The sequence below is a fragment of the Carassius carassius genome, chromosome 20 (genome assembly GCF_963082965.1).
Source record: "Carassius carassius chromosome 20, fCarCar2.1, whole genome shotgun sequence".
Taxonomy (NCBI): Eukaryota; Metazoa; Chordata; class Actinopteri; order Cypriniformes; family Cyprinidae; genus Carassius; species Carassius carassius.
The window spans coordinates 3,222,844-3,240,911 of record NC_081774.1 but is presented as its reverse complement, the minus strand read 5'-3'; the positions used below and the strand labels follow the sequence as shown (position 1 = coordinate 3,240,911).

General features: G+C 36.1%; 2 protein-coding genes across 4 annotated transcripts; one reads left to right on the top strand and one right to left on the bottom strand.

The window, feature by feature from the left end:
• Positions 1–1,257, bottom strand: xcr1b.1 (chemokine (C motif) receptor 1b, duplicate 1). Its single transcript, XM_059502631.1, has one exon. The coding sequence runs from the start codon at positions 1,255–1,257 to the stop codon at positions 187–189; it is 1,071 nt and encodes a 356-aa protein (XP_059358614.1). The 3' UTR covers positions 1–186.
• A 946-nt stretch (positions 1,258–2,203) lies between these two features.
• On the top strand, positions 2,204–15,556 carry LOC132096060 (FYVE and coiled-coil domain-containing protein 1-like). 3 transcript variants are annotated; one of them, XM_059501181.1, is made up of 19 exons: positions 2,240–2,327; positions 2,404–2,464; positions 2,836–2,932; positions 3,472–3,578; positions 4,169–4,294; positions 5,668–5,774; positions 6,529–6,672; positions 6,827–6,920; positions 7,672–9,792; positions 9,870–9,962; positions 10,399–10,517; positions 10,658–10,825; positions 10,982–11,125; positions 11,907–12,091; positions 12,278–12,404; positions 12,739–12,834; positions 13,037–13,247; positions 13,777–13,886; positions 13,977–15,556. In XM_059501181.1, the coding sequence occupies exons 3-19, from the start codon at positions 2,881–2,883 to the stop codon at positions 14,053–14,055; spliced, it is 4,083 nt and encodes a 1,360-aa protein (XP_059357164.1). In that variant the 5' UTR covers positions 2,240–2,327; positions 2,404–2,464; positions 2,836–2,880; the 3' UTR covers positions 14,056–15,556. The 3 variants fall into 3 exon arrangements, with proteins under 3 accessions (XP_059357165.1, XP_059357163.1, XP_059357164.1); XM_059501182.1 differs by lacking the exon at positions 2,404–2,464 and having other exon boundaries at positions 2,204–2,327; positions 6,827–6,902; XM_059501180.1 differs by lacking the exon at positions 2,404–2,464 and having other exon boundaries at positions 2,204–2,327.
• The last annotated feature ends 2,512 nt before the right edge of the window (positions 15,557–18,068 follow it).

Sequence of the window (18,068 nt, the reverse complement as noted above, 5' to 3'; positions counted from 1 at the left end):
GATTTTTAGTGCTTTTTACATGGAATTTCAGTGATCGGTTTATCGTACAGACACTTTAACACTGCATTCATTTTTTTTTAAACAAAAATCAGTGCATGCAATGTTACAACCTAGGGTTTTTATGTGTGTGTCTGTGTGTGTGTGTGTGTGTGTGTGTGTGTGTGTGTGTGTGTTAAGTGTAGAGACCTAATACATAGATATTTCTTCACCATTGGAGTAAATAAGCCTGCTGTGTCGATTCTGGGTTTCTGTGTTGTTCTTACAGTAAGTAAATAACATTTTCTTCAAGTGGTTTCTGAATTTTATCCCCATAAAAACATAAAACACAGGGTTCAGGCAGCAGTGTGAGAAAGCCACCATCCTAGAGACATACATCAAATAGTCTATAGATTCACTCATTTTACAATCATTAAAAGGAGAGATATTCCATGAAATCAGAGAGTCCAGAAATATGGCCACGTTGTACGGCCCCCATCCCAAGAAGAAAAACACCACAATGAAGAGGATGAGCTGCACCGTCTTTCTACGAGTGTGAGATGTTGGTCGAAGCAGCCGTCCCAAGATCACAGTGTAGCAAAAAGCAAAGATCACAAAAGCAATAATGAAAAAGGAATTTTGCATGTATGTACTTGACAATTTCCAATTAATTTCACCAGCAAAATCACAGAGCAGAACTGCAGTGGTGCTGTTGTTTTGAGCATCCATGAATTCATCAGCAGCATTGTACACAACTGAGTTGAACCTGGCTTGTGGGATAGCAGCACAAAGACTGATGATCCAGATGAGAATTGCTGGCACATAGCAGTGCAGGCTCTTCCTAGACATGACCACCGACATGGGATGAACCACGGCCATGTAGCGGTGGATGGTCAAAACCGTCAGGAAGATGATGCTGCTGTAATATCCAGTGTAGAACACAAAGTTAACTGCTTTGCAAGCAGGATCTCCAAGAGTCCAGCCATACATGTAGTAGTAGGCCCAGAAGGGCAGGCCAAAGGTGAAAATCAGATCAGAGAGAGCCAGATTTAACAGAAATGTGTTGGTGAGGGACTTCAGATTTTCATACTTCACAAGGACCCAGACGACCAGAGTGTTTCCCACACAGCTGAACAGAACGATGATGAAGAAAATGATTGGAGTGAGGGCTGTTGCAAACTGGATGGCATTTTTCTTGATACAGATGCCATAGGGTTCATTGGTTATATTGTCATAATAATATTCTTCATGCTGATTTTCAGTGGTTGGTTGGACTTTCATCTTGATGCATAAATGTACACTGAAAACAAATTGGAGACAAACTTTACTCAGAAAATGTAACATTAGATTAAAAAACAACAACAATAAAACAAAGAAAAACAGCAAGTAACACACTGTATTAAATCTATCTATCTATCTGATCTTAATAACTTAAATATTAAGCATTAAATATAAATAATCAGAAATAATCAATGATTGTACATATTTTGTGCACTTCAAAAATATTGAGAGCGTGACATTAATGAAAATATAATATATCTTATACTATATTCTAGAAGAATATTTATCTCAGTGGAATTTATAATCATGCCGAGTTCTCACTTACCTTCATGAAATTCTCCAGAGAAAATGTTACTGTAATGAAACTTTCTAGGTTATTGTTCCTAAAGTATCAGTAAAGAGTACAACCCACCAATAAATAATGCTCAGATCCCCCATCCTCAAAAACAAAACCAATAGGATCCTATTTTCTGTTCCTTTATAAACTACCATAAAATAATTTAGAAAAATGTCATGAGGCCTTGCACTTAGTCAGAAAAGGACTTGAATCAAGAAAGCAAAAAATAAAAATAATAATAATAAAATAATAATAATAATAATATTAATAATAATATTAATAATAATAATAATAATAATAATAATAAATTATTCTAATAAAAGTAATTCTCTATGCTTCAGCCCTGTTACTATCATCTCTCTCTTTTTTAAAAAAAGCACCTGCTTTATAAAAAGACTCTTCAGAAGCAAATCCTAAAACTACATGTTGATGGTTATTGGTTTTGTTTTGATTTGTTTTTCTTGTTAAACAGTAGCACTAAGCATATGTTAACACCTGAAATGTGTTTATGTCAGTGGTGATGCTCTCATTACTGATCATTACAGTACACTACTTGTTTATTTACTGCGTTTTCCGCAACCAAACATGATGAGCTTCGAAGAATCTGCGATTTCGTTTTCGACTCTGATTGGATTAGCTTGCTGTCCGTCAATCTTAGTACCGCCCCCTGTAATGGCAGCAGGGTTGTATCTACTGTAAATAATCGATGAGGAAGATCAGCTTTCTGTATTAAGTATGTCTTTATTTACATCTGTATATCACTGTTTACATATGTTTATCAAATAAACATTTGTCTATACTGATGATAGGTTGATGGTTGTGGCAGAAATGTGATTAAACGCTGAACGCTGAAGTTGAAAAGTTTAGCAGGCGCGTCTGTCTAACGTTACCTAGTCTCATTCTAATATTTCAATAAAACAAAAGGCATTTATAATTTTAGTCTGTGATCAAGGTGTTCACAATATTTTAGTAGGGAACTGGGAATTGTGTGTCTGCATTTCCTTACGTTTAAAAACAAAACTAAAACTCTAGTGCACCTGCAGACACACAAAACTCCAGTTAAATAATGAGTTTTATTTTATGATACAAAACGTTTAGAATTAAATTGTTAGAAATATGGGATTTTTTTTATCACATTGCATCCTATACCATCATAAACTGTTTAATGTTTTACAGTTTGCTGTTTTATTGTTGTCTTTATTCTTTTAGTGCAACCATGTTTTTCCCCTTTGCCTTTACAGGCATAATGTTGACTTTATGAATCATCCACACTAACGTAGCCTACCATGAGTACAGTGGGAGAAAATCAGCTGCAGAGAATCATCAGAGATCTGCATGGTAAAATCACACACTCAGTGTGAATGTGTTGCATGTGTGAGCAGTCATGTGCACTGAGTCTCTTGACACTGTGATTGGCCAATAACTTTTTTTTAGCTTATTCTAGAGACACTGCAAAATCTCCCCACATATTCTTAATTCTCTGTTATCACAGGACATGAAATATAGTCATATCTAGGTATTCAGCAAGTATGTATTCCCATGTGTAGTTTTAGTTACACTGCTGATGATTATTCAGTATTAATGTTTCTTATAATTGTGACATGCATTTAATTACTCAAGGTCTCACAGTCATAGAAAACCTATGTAGACATATCACCTTGTAATTTCCAGACCTTCATAAATCATGGAGATCCTAAAATGTTTTTGAAATTTGGAAACTGATTATACTCAACTCTTTTAATGCAGTTTCCTATAAAATAAATACGTCAAGTCCATTTTAGGAGATTCTACAAATAACTCCATATGATTTATATTGCACTACTCCAAACGCCATTTAAACACCCTGCAGGAGCTCAGATTCAGATATATTTGTGCAGATGCAGTTTCTGAGTTGAGCAAAGAACATTGTGATACTGGCGAACCCATCACAGATGACAGCTCCAGCCTTCACAAGTTCTGCTATAAGCTGGAGTACCTTCTGCAGGTACGGCACAGTCTTTGAGGTCATTTACATTTAATATTAGCATTTTCTTTGTTCATCAGAAACTCTTTCTCAAAGTTATTTTATATCTAGGACAGTGTGGGAACATAATTTCATTATACTTTTTTTAATAGTTGCTTAAATACATATTAATTTCATCTTAATATGATATTTAATTGGACTTTATTTTAGTATTAGGTATATACTGTTTTATTATTGATTAATATTTTGAATAAACTTTTTTTATATTTTCATTTTTTTATTTTAATTTTAATTTAAGTTTTAGTAATTTTGATATGTGCGTTTGTCATTATTATTGCATAGCTTTGATTCCTTTTTTATTTCGTAGTATTCTGCAGATTTTTTTGTCCCACAATCAGTGAAAGAAATATGTGGAAAAAGTTTCTTGTTGAACTATATATATATATATATTCTTTACAAAAAGTAGAATATCCTGTAGTAAACTAGTTACTCATTATTTACCATAAAAATGATGGTGACCTGGATGAATGGGGATCTCTGCATTCATATTTAACCAGACATCATGGTTAGAGTGACTGCTTTGAGATTAACCTGTTGACCCTTGTGTCCAGTTTGATCAGAAAGAGAGGACCACATTTCTGGGCAGCAGGAAAGACTACTGGGACTACTTCTGTGACTGCTTGGCCAAGATTAAAGGAGCTAATGACGGCATTCGCTTTGTCAAATCAATCCCCGAGGTAATCCACTGCATGAGCCCAAAACTCTTCTATAAACTCATCTCTTCAGCCAGTGCGTGTTTGGCTCCAGCCTACCTTCTCACTTCTCTTTTGCACTTTCATGTTGCTGGTTTTCTGAGGGGTTTGTTTTACATCCGTTTTTTTTTATCTGCACCTCTCTGAAGGGTATGAAGCAGGAAGCAGTGACACTCGCCTCAGGTTGGTCATGTGTTATAGGCATTCGACTAGCAGTAGAAACCCTGACGAAGATAACTGTATGTTATAAAGACAGGCATGTTATTCCTGTACCAAGGCAGGTGATGTTTAGTGCTATTTGCTAAGACGTGAATAACTATTACCATTTCTCATACTGTGGGAGACGAACCACTAAGCTAAAATGTGAAACTTTTTTGGGCTTAAGTATTAAATAAACTATTAAGCTTAAGTATTAAACTTTAAGTATCAAATTTTACTTTTGTAATTGAGCATACTTGATTTTTCACATAGATTTACATTGAAGGAAAGACTTGAGAGAGCTGTTTTGATCTTAGCCAGTAAGAAACCACCTGGAACACCCTAAAAACCACTTACAGTAGCAATCACACATCATTCAGATATTTTTCAGACTCGCCTATATAGATTAAAGGTGATAATTCTCTTTGTGTACTGTTCCCGACATAATCAGTTCAAGACATTAACTTGTATTACTCAGATTATAATTTAGTTATTATTAGGGCAACCTTTTTTTTTCTCGTTTCAAGAACAACTTTCACTAATGCATGCAAAAAAGTCTTCAGAATTCATTTGTTACTGAAACGCAGCTTTTTGTGAGTCTCGAATCCGCAACAAATCCAGAAATCCAGTGTCGGCTGTAGTGTAATGTTTCCATCTGGTGTCCTTATGGTCTTTGGTCATCACCCAGTGTAATCCTCCATCTGTTGACCCACTGACAGACGGTGTTTGTGTTTAGAGTGCCATATTACCATACATCTCATATATATTTTTTTCAGCATTCACTGTGTACTATTCAAATTTAGTGTGTACATGGAATACAGAAATGTCATAAATGCATAAAACCCAATCACACTGCACTGAATACTGTATCCCATGATGCAGTGCACTCAGCTTCACCTTCATAGTGAGCCAATAGAACATAATCAGAATCTTTTCTTTATTCATTATTTGAGCACACTGTCATCTCATTCCATTATCATAAGAATATTATGTGTTTTTCAGATTGTCGTCAACAAAATGAGAAGCTAGTATTGTGAACAGAAACGTTTGTAATTTAAACAAAGTTAACCATAACATATTTCATGCTCGGGTCTCATTTCAAAACATGCATATAATCCATATTAAATACAAGGCCTTTTTGTTTACTTTGTGTGATTTAGCTGAAGACATCATTAGGAAAAGGACGGGCTTTCATTCGCTACTGTCTGGTGCACCAAAGGCTGGCAGACACGCTTCAGCAATGTCTTATGAACTACAAAACCACATGGTAATATATTCAACAAAGACATCTACAAGTGAGAACTTGTACAGGAAGACTGATGCATTGCTCCAAATGTGTAGCTTGTGTATGTGTATGATTTGACATGTATATATAAAAAAAAACATATGAGGTAGTAAAGAATAAATATTTAAAAAGCAAAATAATAATAATAATAAAAATGACAAAAACGAAGTTACTAAACCATCAGACCAATTTGGTGGAAAGTGCAACTACATATGGCTTTAAAGTGTGGTCAATATGTCACACGAAAACAAAGCACAAGCATGGAAAAGAGTTGCATGCTCTGCTAGCCAACTTTAGAAGGTTAAGATTTCACCAAATTTGTATGCAATAAATGTAAAATAATTAATTGTAATAGTAATTGGTGTTTATTTAGTTTTTGCACATGACACAAAATAGAAATTTGAATATAGAAATGTAATGCAAATGTGCGCTTTATTTAACATACCTGAAAGTATTGATGAACTCATGCACGTATTAATGTCACTTCCTCCCTCCACTTTCACTTCTCTATAACAAGGAACTTCTTGTCTTAAAGTAGCATGCATGCATGTAATGTCAGCAATTTTTATTATAGTACTTAAAACACAGTTATCCAGAGTCCAGTGTTTTTATGTTACAAAAGCAAAGCTAAATTTAAATTTAGAAATGCACAGGATATAACATCTCTGAGAAAAAAGTATTCTGAGAACTCAATTCTTGTTTACAAGTGGTAATGATTTTTGTTTGTCATTCACAGTGAGTGGTATTATGAACGCAGTCCCTTCCTAAAGTCCCATCTGAACACTGATATCATCAACCACCTGTATGAACTCAATGAGGTCCAGTTTGATGTAGCATCCCGAGGTCACGACCTTGACTCTGACTGGCCCACTTTTGCAAGGTATTTCATGAGAATTCAACCCATGCATGTTACAGTAGTAAAGTTCCTATTGCAACACATTTAGACTGTGAGACATTTAAGCAGTTATATTTTGCAGATTGCCTACATTATGAATTAATTTAATAAGTTTTTTATGTGCATTTCACGCATACAGAAAGACTCTGGGATCAGCTATCTCACCCGCCCATGCGTGGAAACCACCCAGTCGCTGCTCTAGTGTCAACAGTCTGGTTAGCACTTACTCACAGGTTTGTTAACACATTAGAAATACTTAAGACATTAGAAACCTCATTAAAATAATCTCCTCTGTTCATATCCTCATTATCTGTGGTTTTGTACCTAATATGTAATATACACAAATTTAATCTGTTTCTTTTTCTAGCTTTAAAAAGTATTTTTTCAGTTTTGGTTACCCCTAAAAAGTAACCAAAACTCCACTATAGATCATTGTTATTTCATTATTACTTATATTATATTATAGTAACTATATATTAATATTTTGAATATTATATATATATATATATATATATATATATATATATATATATATATATATATATATATATATATATATATAAAACATTCATTTTCCACTTTATAAGAATATAGTTACAATGTAGGCATACATGACTACAGTATGAGAAAGGGAAAGATTTAGCACTTGTGTCTGTCAGTAAGAAAAGGAAAGAAAAGGCACTTATTGTAAAAAGTGCCTTGACTACTATGGTATGAACTCTGTACTTTTAAAAAGTGATTTTATTAGGTAAATCACATTACATAAACTTTCTGCCATTCTGAATGCTGTTTATTTTTAATTGATTTTAACTGTGTTTGTACCACAAATCTAGTTTTCGATTTAATACCACAATAACGGTATTTTGGTATGTCAATATTGACAAATAGACCAATGTGAGTGAATGCATTTTTTTTCTGGTTTATATTTGTTTACCTAAAGCAAAGCAGTCACATAGTCACTGTTGATTAATTTCCTTCATGCAGCAAGCTCAAGAGTTTCTTCCAGGCCAAGATTTTGGCTCTAGTCTTCTGGGTGATCTTGGGGAATTAGGTGAGTTGTCCTGTAGTGCTTCTGAGGACCTGCGCATTGAGCTCGACCAATCAGAGTTGAAACAACGAGAGCTCCAAGAGAAGATCAGGCAACTCACCAGTGAAGCAGCTGATCTGAAGGCCGTGGTCAAAGACCTGCAGGAGCAACTCTTGGCTCAAGGTCCTAACCAAGAGAAAAAAGAAGATCAGGAGGTGGTGAAAACTGTTAAAGAGTGTGCAGATCGTCTCCATACCACCACACAGGGACTGGAGGCTCTACGGACATCAGAACGCAACCTAGAAGCCAAACTGAGCATTGCGGAGAACAGAAACATGGAGTTGCTAGCAAAACTTGACGGAGCTCTGAGCGAAAAAGGACAGCAGGCCGCCAACTACTGTGACTCGGCCTGGAAGATCCAAGAGCTCCTGACCAAGCTAAAGGAGGCAGAAGAAGAGAGGATTGAGTTTAAACGAGAAAGCGAAGATCGGGCGAGACTAGCTGAGCAACTTGCCCAGGAGCTGAAGCTTCAGGAAGCGAAACTAAAGGAGATGGAAAACAAACTGAACACTTGTAGATTGTCTGCCGACAAAGAACGAACTACCGCAATGCAGCAGGCTGATGAGCTGCAGATGACCATCAACCACCTTCAAGGAGCTCTTTCTCTGAAGGAGCGGGAAACAGGGAACCTACGGACTCAGCTGCAGGACATGCAGAGAGCACTGGAGACCAAGGACGGTCAACTAAAGGAGCACCACAAAAGGATAGAAGAGGACTTACAACTTAAAAGTGTGCTTGAAGAACAACTAAATGCAAAGGTGACTGAGTTGTCCACCACTGCCCAAAAGATCCAGCAACTGGAGAATCTCAACCAGCGGTTGACTTCAGAAAGTCAGAGCTTCCAAATGCAAGCCAAGAAACTGGAAGAGTACAAGAACCAATGCACAAGTTTAATGGAGATCAATGCCAAGCTGATCCAAACGGTGAAGAGAAATGAGGAGAGCAGCAAGGAGCTGGCGCAAGCCAAGAACTCTCTTGAGAGAGAACTGGTTACCATACAAGCCTCTGAGAAGCAATTGAGAACCAAATTAGTGTCAGCTGGATTGACAGTGGAGAGCCAAAATCTTGAGGAGTGCATACAGAATGGCCAGATGAACAGCGAGGAAACCAAAATCGAACAACTTGGAGAGAATAGTATATTAAGCCTGGAAGAACTAAATGAGAGAGCTACAGTCCCCCAGGAGAACAAAATTGCTACTTCTAGTCTCCTTCGGGAGGCTAATGAATCCTCAAGAACTGACCATGGAGAATCCACTTCTAGGTTGGCTTTGGCTGAGGCCCAGCTTGAGCTCAACATGAAGGAGGTTTCCAGACTCCAGGAAGAGGTCATGGAGCTCCGGGCACAGCTATTGTTGAGCTCAGAGGAGAAAATAAAGATCCAGGCTCTGCAGGAAGTGACGGAAGCCTCCAGAGAAGATCTCCGGGCTCAGGTGGAGCAACTAAAGTCCCAGGTGGAAGAGCTAAACCGTAGGCATGTAGAGGAAATGCTGCATTGCAGAGAAAGAGAGGACACTCTGGTAAAGGAAAGGGATATGGAGGCCCATGTGCGGGCGGAAATCCAAACAAACCTGACTGCCGTGAGGGAAGAGCTTCACACATTGAAGACTCAGAATAGCATGCTTGCGCTTGAGAATGGAGAGGCTCGCGATGCATTATACAGGGCCAACACTGAGACAGCAGAGCTTGGGGTTCATGTTTGCATGCTGAAGGGACAGAACGAGGAGTCTCAGTTGCGATGGGAAGAGCTTTCTACCAAACTTCAAGAGCTACAGATGGAGGCGAAGGAAGAAGTGGAAAATCTAAGTGATTCAATTGAGGCCTTGAGAAAAGATAATGCAAGACTCCAAGAGCAGATAAAGCAGACTGAAGGACTCCCGGAAGCCATGCAGAAGTTGCAGGAGAGACTTGAACAGATGGAAGAAGAAGCCAAAAGCATCCAAGAGATACGACAAAGGGAAGTGGACACACTAAGGTCCCAGTTGAACGATGAAGCTGCGCACCATCAAAATCAAGTGCAGGTAATTGAAGCAAAAATTCTCATAGGTGTTGGTTTTGTTCTGTTTTGATCAGGGTTCTTATGGATGTCTCTTTGAAGGGTCTGAATGAAGAACTAGATGTACTGAAGAAGAGGCTGGAGAATGAAGTAGAGAAAGTCTCAAGTCTTGAGTCCAAAGTTTTGGAGCTTGAGGTATCTTGATCTTATTACCATAGATGGCTGTTGAGGCCAATGCACATTACTTGCCATTTCAATACCTAAGATGAATGATAAACAAATTATTAATGCACTGAATAGTTTGATATTATTTTGCCAACTGTTAAACAATCTAGTTTTAAGGTCCATTTATGTGGAACATTCTTTTTCATTCCACTGCACTGCTTTTTTATTGTCTTTGTAAGTAAATTTTCTCTAGATGGATGTCTTTGAGACATTCAGACATGTTGCTCTGCATTTTTAGTATCTCAAATCATAATGCTATTGACATTTTTGTTTTTACATATTAAGAATGTTAGACTTTGTAAATGTAAAAGTAAATGTTGAGTTGTCTAAAGATTATTTAGATCAGAAGACTTTTTGATTCAGGAAAATCAACACATTTGTTCATCCTTGTGTTTTTGTTTAAAAGTCTGCAAACAGTGATTACAGTCAGATGATCGGAAAAAAAAATGCCCTCTTCAGTGAATCCGAAAATATAATTAATCAGAAAGAGGAACAGATGAAAAGCCTCAGAGTGAACTTAACAAGGTAAGAAGTTTCTCTACTGCTTTTTAGCTAGTCCATACATTTAAATTGTAAACAAAAAATGTAATTAACATGTAGGAGGGTTTTCACTAAATACTAGTTGTTTTGAATGTCTGATGGCCTGATTCTTGTTTTTTTGTCAGAGCTGAGGAGGAACTGGCTCTTACTCAGCAGTCCTGTAATGAACTAGGTGTAAACTTAAGCAGAAGCGTGATGGAGAAGCAAGCCATTGAACTGAAGATGTCTGCTGAGATAGATGACCTTTATCGTACCAAAAAGAATCTTGAAGAGAGGCTCATTCAGCTCATAAGGTGACTAACATACAGTAGTTACCTACCATGGTTTCAAACACATCAGAATATACAGTATGTTCCCTACAACCAAAGGAAATGCATTTGAAAATTCCTTTACTGTATCTGCTGAATTGTTGCAAGCTGTTGTTCATAAAACTCTGGCACCTCCTGTAGGGATAAAGATGCTTTATGGAAGAAGTCTGATGCACTGGAGTTTGAACAGAAACAGAGGGCTGAGGAACAGACAGACAGAGACGTCACACACTGTCTGAGCTGCCGCAACAACTTCACCTGGATGCTGCGCAAACATAGCTGCAGGTCAGGGGTAAAACTTTAGGGGAAATGGCATTTTTGGCCAGTGACATTCTTCTTGCATTCAGTAGCTATTAGTATTTAGCTAGTATTTAGACATGTTTTACCCTTGAAATTGCCAGTGACAGGTCATTTTGTCCAAGCTGAGAAAGGTTGTGAATCTATATATATTAAATCTATATATATTAAATTTACATATGTTTAATTTACAGTTTAAGGTAAATGGACAATGCCATCATAAGGGTGTAATCTGATTTTTGTGGTGATACATGTTACAGTTACTGTCTCACTCACCCACACACATAAAAGCATAATTGTCATAATATTAAAAAATAAATTTAGCTACACAACACTGCACTTTAGATTTTTACAATTATTTTGAAAGATGTCTAAGGCTGCATTTATTTGTAAATAAAAATATTAATGATAAATATTATTACAATGTAAAATAACCATTTTCTATTTGCAGTGTACTTTATTTTCTGTGATGCAAAACTGAATTTTCTGCCTTTAGTGTCACAAGATCCTTCAGAAATAATTTCAATGTGTAATTTGGTGCTCAAGAAACCTTTCTTGTTATTATCAATGTTGAAAACAGTTGTGCTGCTTAATAATTTTGTGGAAACTGATATACATTTTGTTTTTCAGGTTTCTTTGATGAACAAACAGTTTAAAAATAATAGCATTAATTTGAAATTTAAATCATTTATTGAATTCCAGATGCTTTTACTCCTCCTAGACTTTTAAAGGTTAGTGTATATTCGTATTTTCTCTGTTTTTTGAACAGGTTCTGTGGGCGCCCATTCTGTTACTACTGCCTTGTTAATGATGCAGGTGTCCACCAGGGCGGCAGCAACATGCGCTGTTGTAAGGACTGCTTTAATCAGCGCGGTTCTGGACACAGGGACATGGGCAGTCCTTTACGTTCAGCCCACAGCCCAATATCAAGCCCCACGCGAACCAGCACACCAGGTAAGATGTTACAGAAGGCATACTAAAAATGTTTCGCAACTGTAAAGGGGTTTTATTTGATTTAATATGGACTGTGAATTGATTGTAAATTTGTCAAATGAAAATGCATATTGGTTAAATATTATCTGATCTTTCTTCAGATAGTTGGTTGTAATTCGTTGTGTAATGTGAATGTTGTCCTCACAGGGGCATTGAAATCCCCTCGACCTGATGACACCGCTTATGCCATCATCACAGAAGAGGAAGTAAACTGTGTCCATGACAGCGATTCTTTATACTACACCGCTTTGCAGCCCTCAGAGACACAACAGCTGTGAGACCGACACACAGACTCATACACACCTGTCTTGTTAGCCCAGATTCTCTGCATGAAACACAATATGCTGAATTTGTGCTGAAGTAACAAGTAAAATTAAATTTGCTCCTGCTGAGCTGAACTCCGTTTCATTATTGGATTTATTTTCGTTCATCAGAGCAAATCTGACATGAACACATGGTGCCTGCCAGTGTGTCTTAATGTACTGCTAAACATAATATAGAAACATTTTGGCTTTGTTTCAGTTTCATTTACTATGATGTGCACTCATCTTCAGTCTGTGGTTAAATATAGTACAGGAAATGATAAGTAAGTGCATATATGTCTGCAGAAGCAGAAGTGACATCACCAGCACTGAAGATTCAGACGAGCTGATTGGCTCCGTTCAGGATGCTGAGATCTGTCTGTTAAAATCTGGAGAGATGACGTGAGTCAGACACACAGCACTCATGACGGGTCCTGATTTCTTTGTGATTTTTGCAAAGATATTTATATTTTATAATAATAATAATTGCTGTTATTATTTTATTAGAGGATGGTTTGTTATTATTAATATTATTGTAGCAATAAAATAAAATAAATCTAGAATAGCAATATTCATTTATTCAGCATTGTGTTTTGTTTCACAGGCTGTCTGTGCCATTCAGTGTGGAGGATGTGGTTCAGTTTGGCGATAAGTCTAGAGAACTCTTCGTCAGGTCCAGCTGTTACAGTGTGATTCTCATAACCGCTACGCATCCAGGCCTTACGATCAGCTGGGTCTTCTCCTCTGAACCCAAGAGCATCGCCTTCAGCGTGGTGTACAGAGAGAACCTAGATACACCTCCAGAACAGGCCAAGGTAACATACGCATGACATACAGCACTATCATGCTTCGAGCCTTTGCCATTAATTCTTCAGCATTTCTCAGTTTATTGCTCCATGTGCCAACTGAACCCCGCTGTTAAAGTGCTTGGAAATGAACTCTGCCAAAGTGCCAGCTTATCTCATATTGCTGCTGTCCAGCCAATTTATATCTGCTTGGACACTAAACTGATTCTACAATAATGTTGTAAAATATTTCAGTTTCAAATAAATGTTGTTCTTTTGAACTATCTATTTCAGACTTTCTAAATTTCTATGTTATAAAAGAATGCTGAAACTGTTTAAACACTGATAATAATCAGAAGTTTCTTGAGCAGCAGATAAGCATATTAGAATGATTTCTGAAGGATCGAAATTGATGATAAGGATGCTAAAAAAAATTGATCAAAAAAACTTTTTCTGTATAATCTATCAAAGCGTTGATAAGAAGATGGTGATGATGTCGGAACAGCCTTAGTGTAATATGAATGGATCCTCAAACCGTTTTTATTTTTTTTGCTTTCAGGTTCTGATCCCTCTGACAAGATGTAACTCTCATAAAGAAACAATTCAGGGTCAACTGAAGGTCAGGAACCCTGGAGAATACACACTTATCTTCGACAACTCCTTCTCAAGGTTCGTCCTGAGATCAGTTCATTCCTCCAGCAGACCTTCTGTTGTTCTTTCTTAAACTCTGTTCATGTTTTGTTGTCTTCCTGTTGGCAGGTTCCTCTCAAAGAAGGTCCAGTACAGACTGAGTTTAGAGAAGCCAGAGGTTTGCAATGGAAGTGATTGTTCTTCATAGGAAATAGAATCACGCACACTTGTGTCTCTACCAGGTCACGGGACGGATTTGTCCAGGAATATGGCTGTTTATCAAGCCCAACTTGTAATGCTGCTTTCTATGATTTACAAGGTGAAACTCACAAAACATGTCTAAATCTCACAGTCAAATGAAAGAAATGAGAAATTGTACTTTATGATGAAATAAAATACATTTGAAGACATTATTTTCTCCATGAATAAAACAAAAAGGCATTTTTGTCACTAAACTGTACTTGTTACTATATATATACAATAACATTGTTACAAGTATCTAAAAATCAAACGAAATATCCAGATCCATTACATTAATGAAAATTTAAGGGAGAAATGTCAGAATTGTCAAGAAAATTAATGTCTAAATAAATAAATAAATACATACATCTTAATGCTCCCAAGCTTAATTTTCTTTATGCTAAATAATAGTTTCTTATTTTTGTTCATTTGATTTTGGGGTGAAATATGACCTGGACATATTGTGAGATTCACTCGGTGTATAATTCAAAAGCCTCATTCCTCTTATGAATGATTTCTCTTTCTTCATAACCTTTTATGAATGACTTTAATACACTCTTGGCAAACTCTAAAAGCCAGAATGGTACAATATCTCTGGCATACTTATCAAGGGAATGGACGGTCAAAAAAAAAAAAAAAAAAAAAGTCAGTGAAGGAAAGCCCCCTGAAATTTGCTGTGGTCAGTAGATAGATGATGGTTTTTATAACATTATGCACTACAGAAGAGCTTTATTAGTATCTTTTATTGAATTAGTCATATAGATATGAAGGAAATGCTTATACTTCAACAGGTTACTAGCAATACAGGGATCAGTCTGTTTCTTTAACATTTTTATCTAAATAATATCCATATAAGTCTAACCAATGCAGAAAATCAGGAATTTTAAACTGACATAGATAATAATTATAAATAATCTAAAGATAGGAAACTAATCTATTTTCTTATGAGATTGCTTAGTGTATCTCTCATAATACGGGCATCGTAGAACTTTTTCAATGCTTCGTATGTCAACTATGACTTCTCTGCAGACATATAATCTGTATTCTGAAGGGACGAGTACACAGTAATAAGAGGAAACTCTATTTCCTGGCCGTCTTTGTTTATTTTCAACACAAAAATGCATTTTTATTCAGCTGACGCCAGGAAAAAATTTATGAGCAATAACTCAGTGACTGTGTTTTTTGCATAAATAAGATTGCCGGTGCAATAACCGATAACTTCAGCCTGAAGAAGGTGGAAAATGTAAATTGCACTTTTTGTAATGGCTTAATTTGAATAATAAGCATTGATTCTTCACTTTTGCACTTTCTGAATGTGTTTCTGGCGCTGATGACAGCACTTGATTAAAGTACTGTAGCAGTCATTTTTTATCTGCAGTTACTGTAAAGGGTTGTGATATAACAGTAATGTTATATTACAGCTAGTTTGAAATGGAGCTGAATTAAAACTACTTGGTGGCGTGACTCTACTTTTGACCCAGTTTACTGTATATCTGTTAATGTTTTTTCCTTAGGCCTACAATTGATATTTATTTGTTTAAATTCAACTTACCACAGCTGATACAAGAATAGAATAGAAACTAGTTTAGCTCTATCTTTCAGTCAGCCAAACACACACACACACATTAATACACACATTTTTAATATTTGTATAACATAGCATGTTCTAGATCTATTTCTTTTTCTTTTTTTGTAATTTTAGTACTTCAATATTAGTTTTAATTATTTTTACATTTTATTTGTAAATTATTTTTCATTTTTAAATTTAATTGGAGTCAATTACTTAGTAATTTTGTAGTTTTTTTCAACTTTTTTTTTTTGTTATGCAATATATTTACGTAATTTACATTTGTAATTTGTTTCAAGTTTTCTTAATGATACTTTAAGTTAAATGTGGTCTTAGTTATTTGTAACAACCCTGATGCCAATAATTCCACATTTGTCATATTTGTTTTTTATGCATTTCATCTAATACTTATATTTTCTTTTCTGTGAGATTTATTTAAAATTATTACAAAAATAATGTAATTTTAGTTCACATTAACAATGCTCTAACAACAGTGAAGACCACAGACCACCAGCACCCCTTAATCGTAGTAAAATAACACACTTGTGGCATTGCCATCTGCTCCTGGAATATGTGTAAGTTCTTTGCATGTGTCTACTAAGGATATTGATTATTCCCTAGCTGCCAGGGCTGCATCCTGTCATGCTCAGATGCCGATTGCCTGTGTTTACGGCTGCGCTGCAGAGGGCGAGCACCGTTGAGATCACCGCGAAGTCCATCTGAACACAGTGTGTTTGTGCTGCAGAGTCCAGACCGTTTCCCAAGGTTAATGAACCCATTGTAAATCAGATCACATCCTGTGACCGGCCTGCAATGATCAGAGATTTACACACATACTGGGAGAGAGAGAGAGAGCTGGGGGAGGGGGGTTTAGAAAAATGTGAGTTGAATATCAAGTCGTAGCTCACACACATATACACACACCAGCCTGCAGGATCCAGGGAAACAGATGTGATTGATTTAAGAAATGACCTTTAAAAAATGCATATTGGTTTTTCAACAAGTAATGTGAATCAGTGGCTGTGTTCACAAAAGATTACTGCCATACTACTCACACTGTTTCTGCAGTATTAACTTTAGTATGTATACTGCATTTCCCAGCTGGCATTTCAACATTTATTCAAAAGTAAATCACTCTGGAACTTGATTTTCAATTTAGCAAATTGATTCAGCATTGATATTGTGACATTGTTTATGTTTTTAGAGCTCGGTTTAAAATATACATTTCTCGCTTTTAAGAGATTCTCATTTTGATAAACCGATATTGATTCTTAAATCCCACCAAATCAATCTTTTACTCTATGCTGTTTTTAGTTGATGTGTAAACAAGACTTCACGTTATTTTTAGCACACATCCTTCGAAGCATACACTTTGTTACTTTTGATATAAAAAAAAATCTCCACTTTCAAATTCTGTTTTATTACACATTAAACAGAATTAACTGTTATCAAACTGCATAGAGATAAGAATCAAATCATGAAATTTGTGTCAATTACCAGCCCTAGTTTTTTCCATCATTCTTTTCACAGATCTGGTTAAAATGTAAACTTTTATAAAAGCATTTGGCATTAAACTTTATTTGATCGTTTTAACAAATCTGACTGTAGGCTATTTCAAACTATAAGATCAGTCAAGTGCAGATTGGGATAGCATGCAAATTTGCTTTATGCATGCATTGACAACCATGACATACTAAACATTTACTAAAATTGTTAAACATTAGTATAGGCTGACTGTTTTACACAATACAATGAATTAAATGAATTCAGAATGATTCATGAATGACCTAACTATTGTTTTGGGCACATCTTTTTGTAGCCTACTTTAAGGTTTTTGTGTGTGTGGGTGTGTACTTTAAGTATCCATCCAGAGTTTCCTGTCTTGGAATGGAAAACTAACATAGGCTACTGCACTACACTTTATAACATAGCCTACTACTATGTATGAATGCATTTAATGTGGAACAGCCTACTGTCTATATGACGTCTGCATTTACATCTGCAAGACGTATTTTAGGGTGTTTGCTTATCTGAAATATGTCTTTAGGACGTTTCCTATCAAATGTCAAATAGAGGTTTAGAAGATGACTTCAAGATGTTTATGATTCAGAATGTATTTAAAATTTACATCTGAAATATGTCTGAACAGAGCATGCTTTCCAGATGAAGCAGTCTTTATCAGACATCATTGCAGATGTGTGCATATTATGCTAGGTTGTCACATCCCACTACGCTGCATTTTGTTGCATGTGATCAGCTTCTTAAGCAAGTAGACTGGATTCTTGCGCACTCGTTGGCTGATTGAAGTGGTGTCCATTTCAGGCTCAGGATGCTATAAATCTTTGCTTGCTCTCCTCATGTGTGTCCACACTGGCTCTGAAATATAATATAATATATATATTATATATCTTACT

Excerpts from the sequence above, each read along its gene's own strand:
- xcr1b.1 (XM_059502631.1), bottom strand. The coding sequence starts at position 1,257 with ATGAAAGTCCAACCAACCACTGAAAATCAGCATGAAGAATATTATTAT.
- LOC132096060 (XM_059501180.1), top strand. The coding sequence starts at position 2,881 with ATGAGTACAGTGGGAGAAAATCAGCTGCAGAGAATCATCAGAGATCTG. Across the intron at positions 6,673-6,826 it reads GACTGGCCCACTTTTGCAAG|AAAGACTCTGGGATCAGCTA; the intron begins GTATTTCATGAG and ends TCACGCATACAG. Across the intron at positions 9,793-9,869 it reads ACCATCAAAATCAAGTGCAG|GGTCTGAATGAAGAACTAGA; the intron begins GTAATTGAAGCA and ends GTCTCTTTGAAG.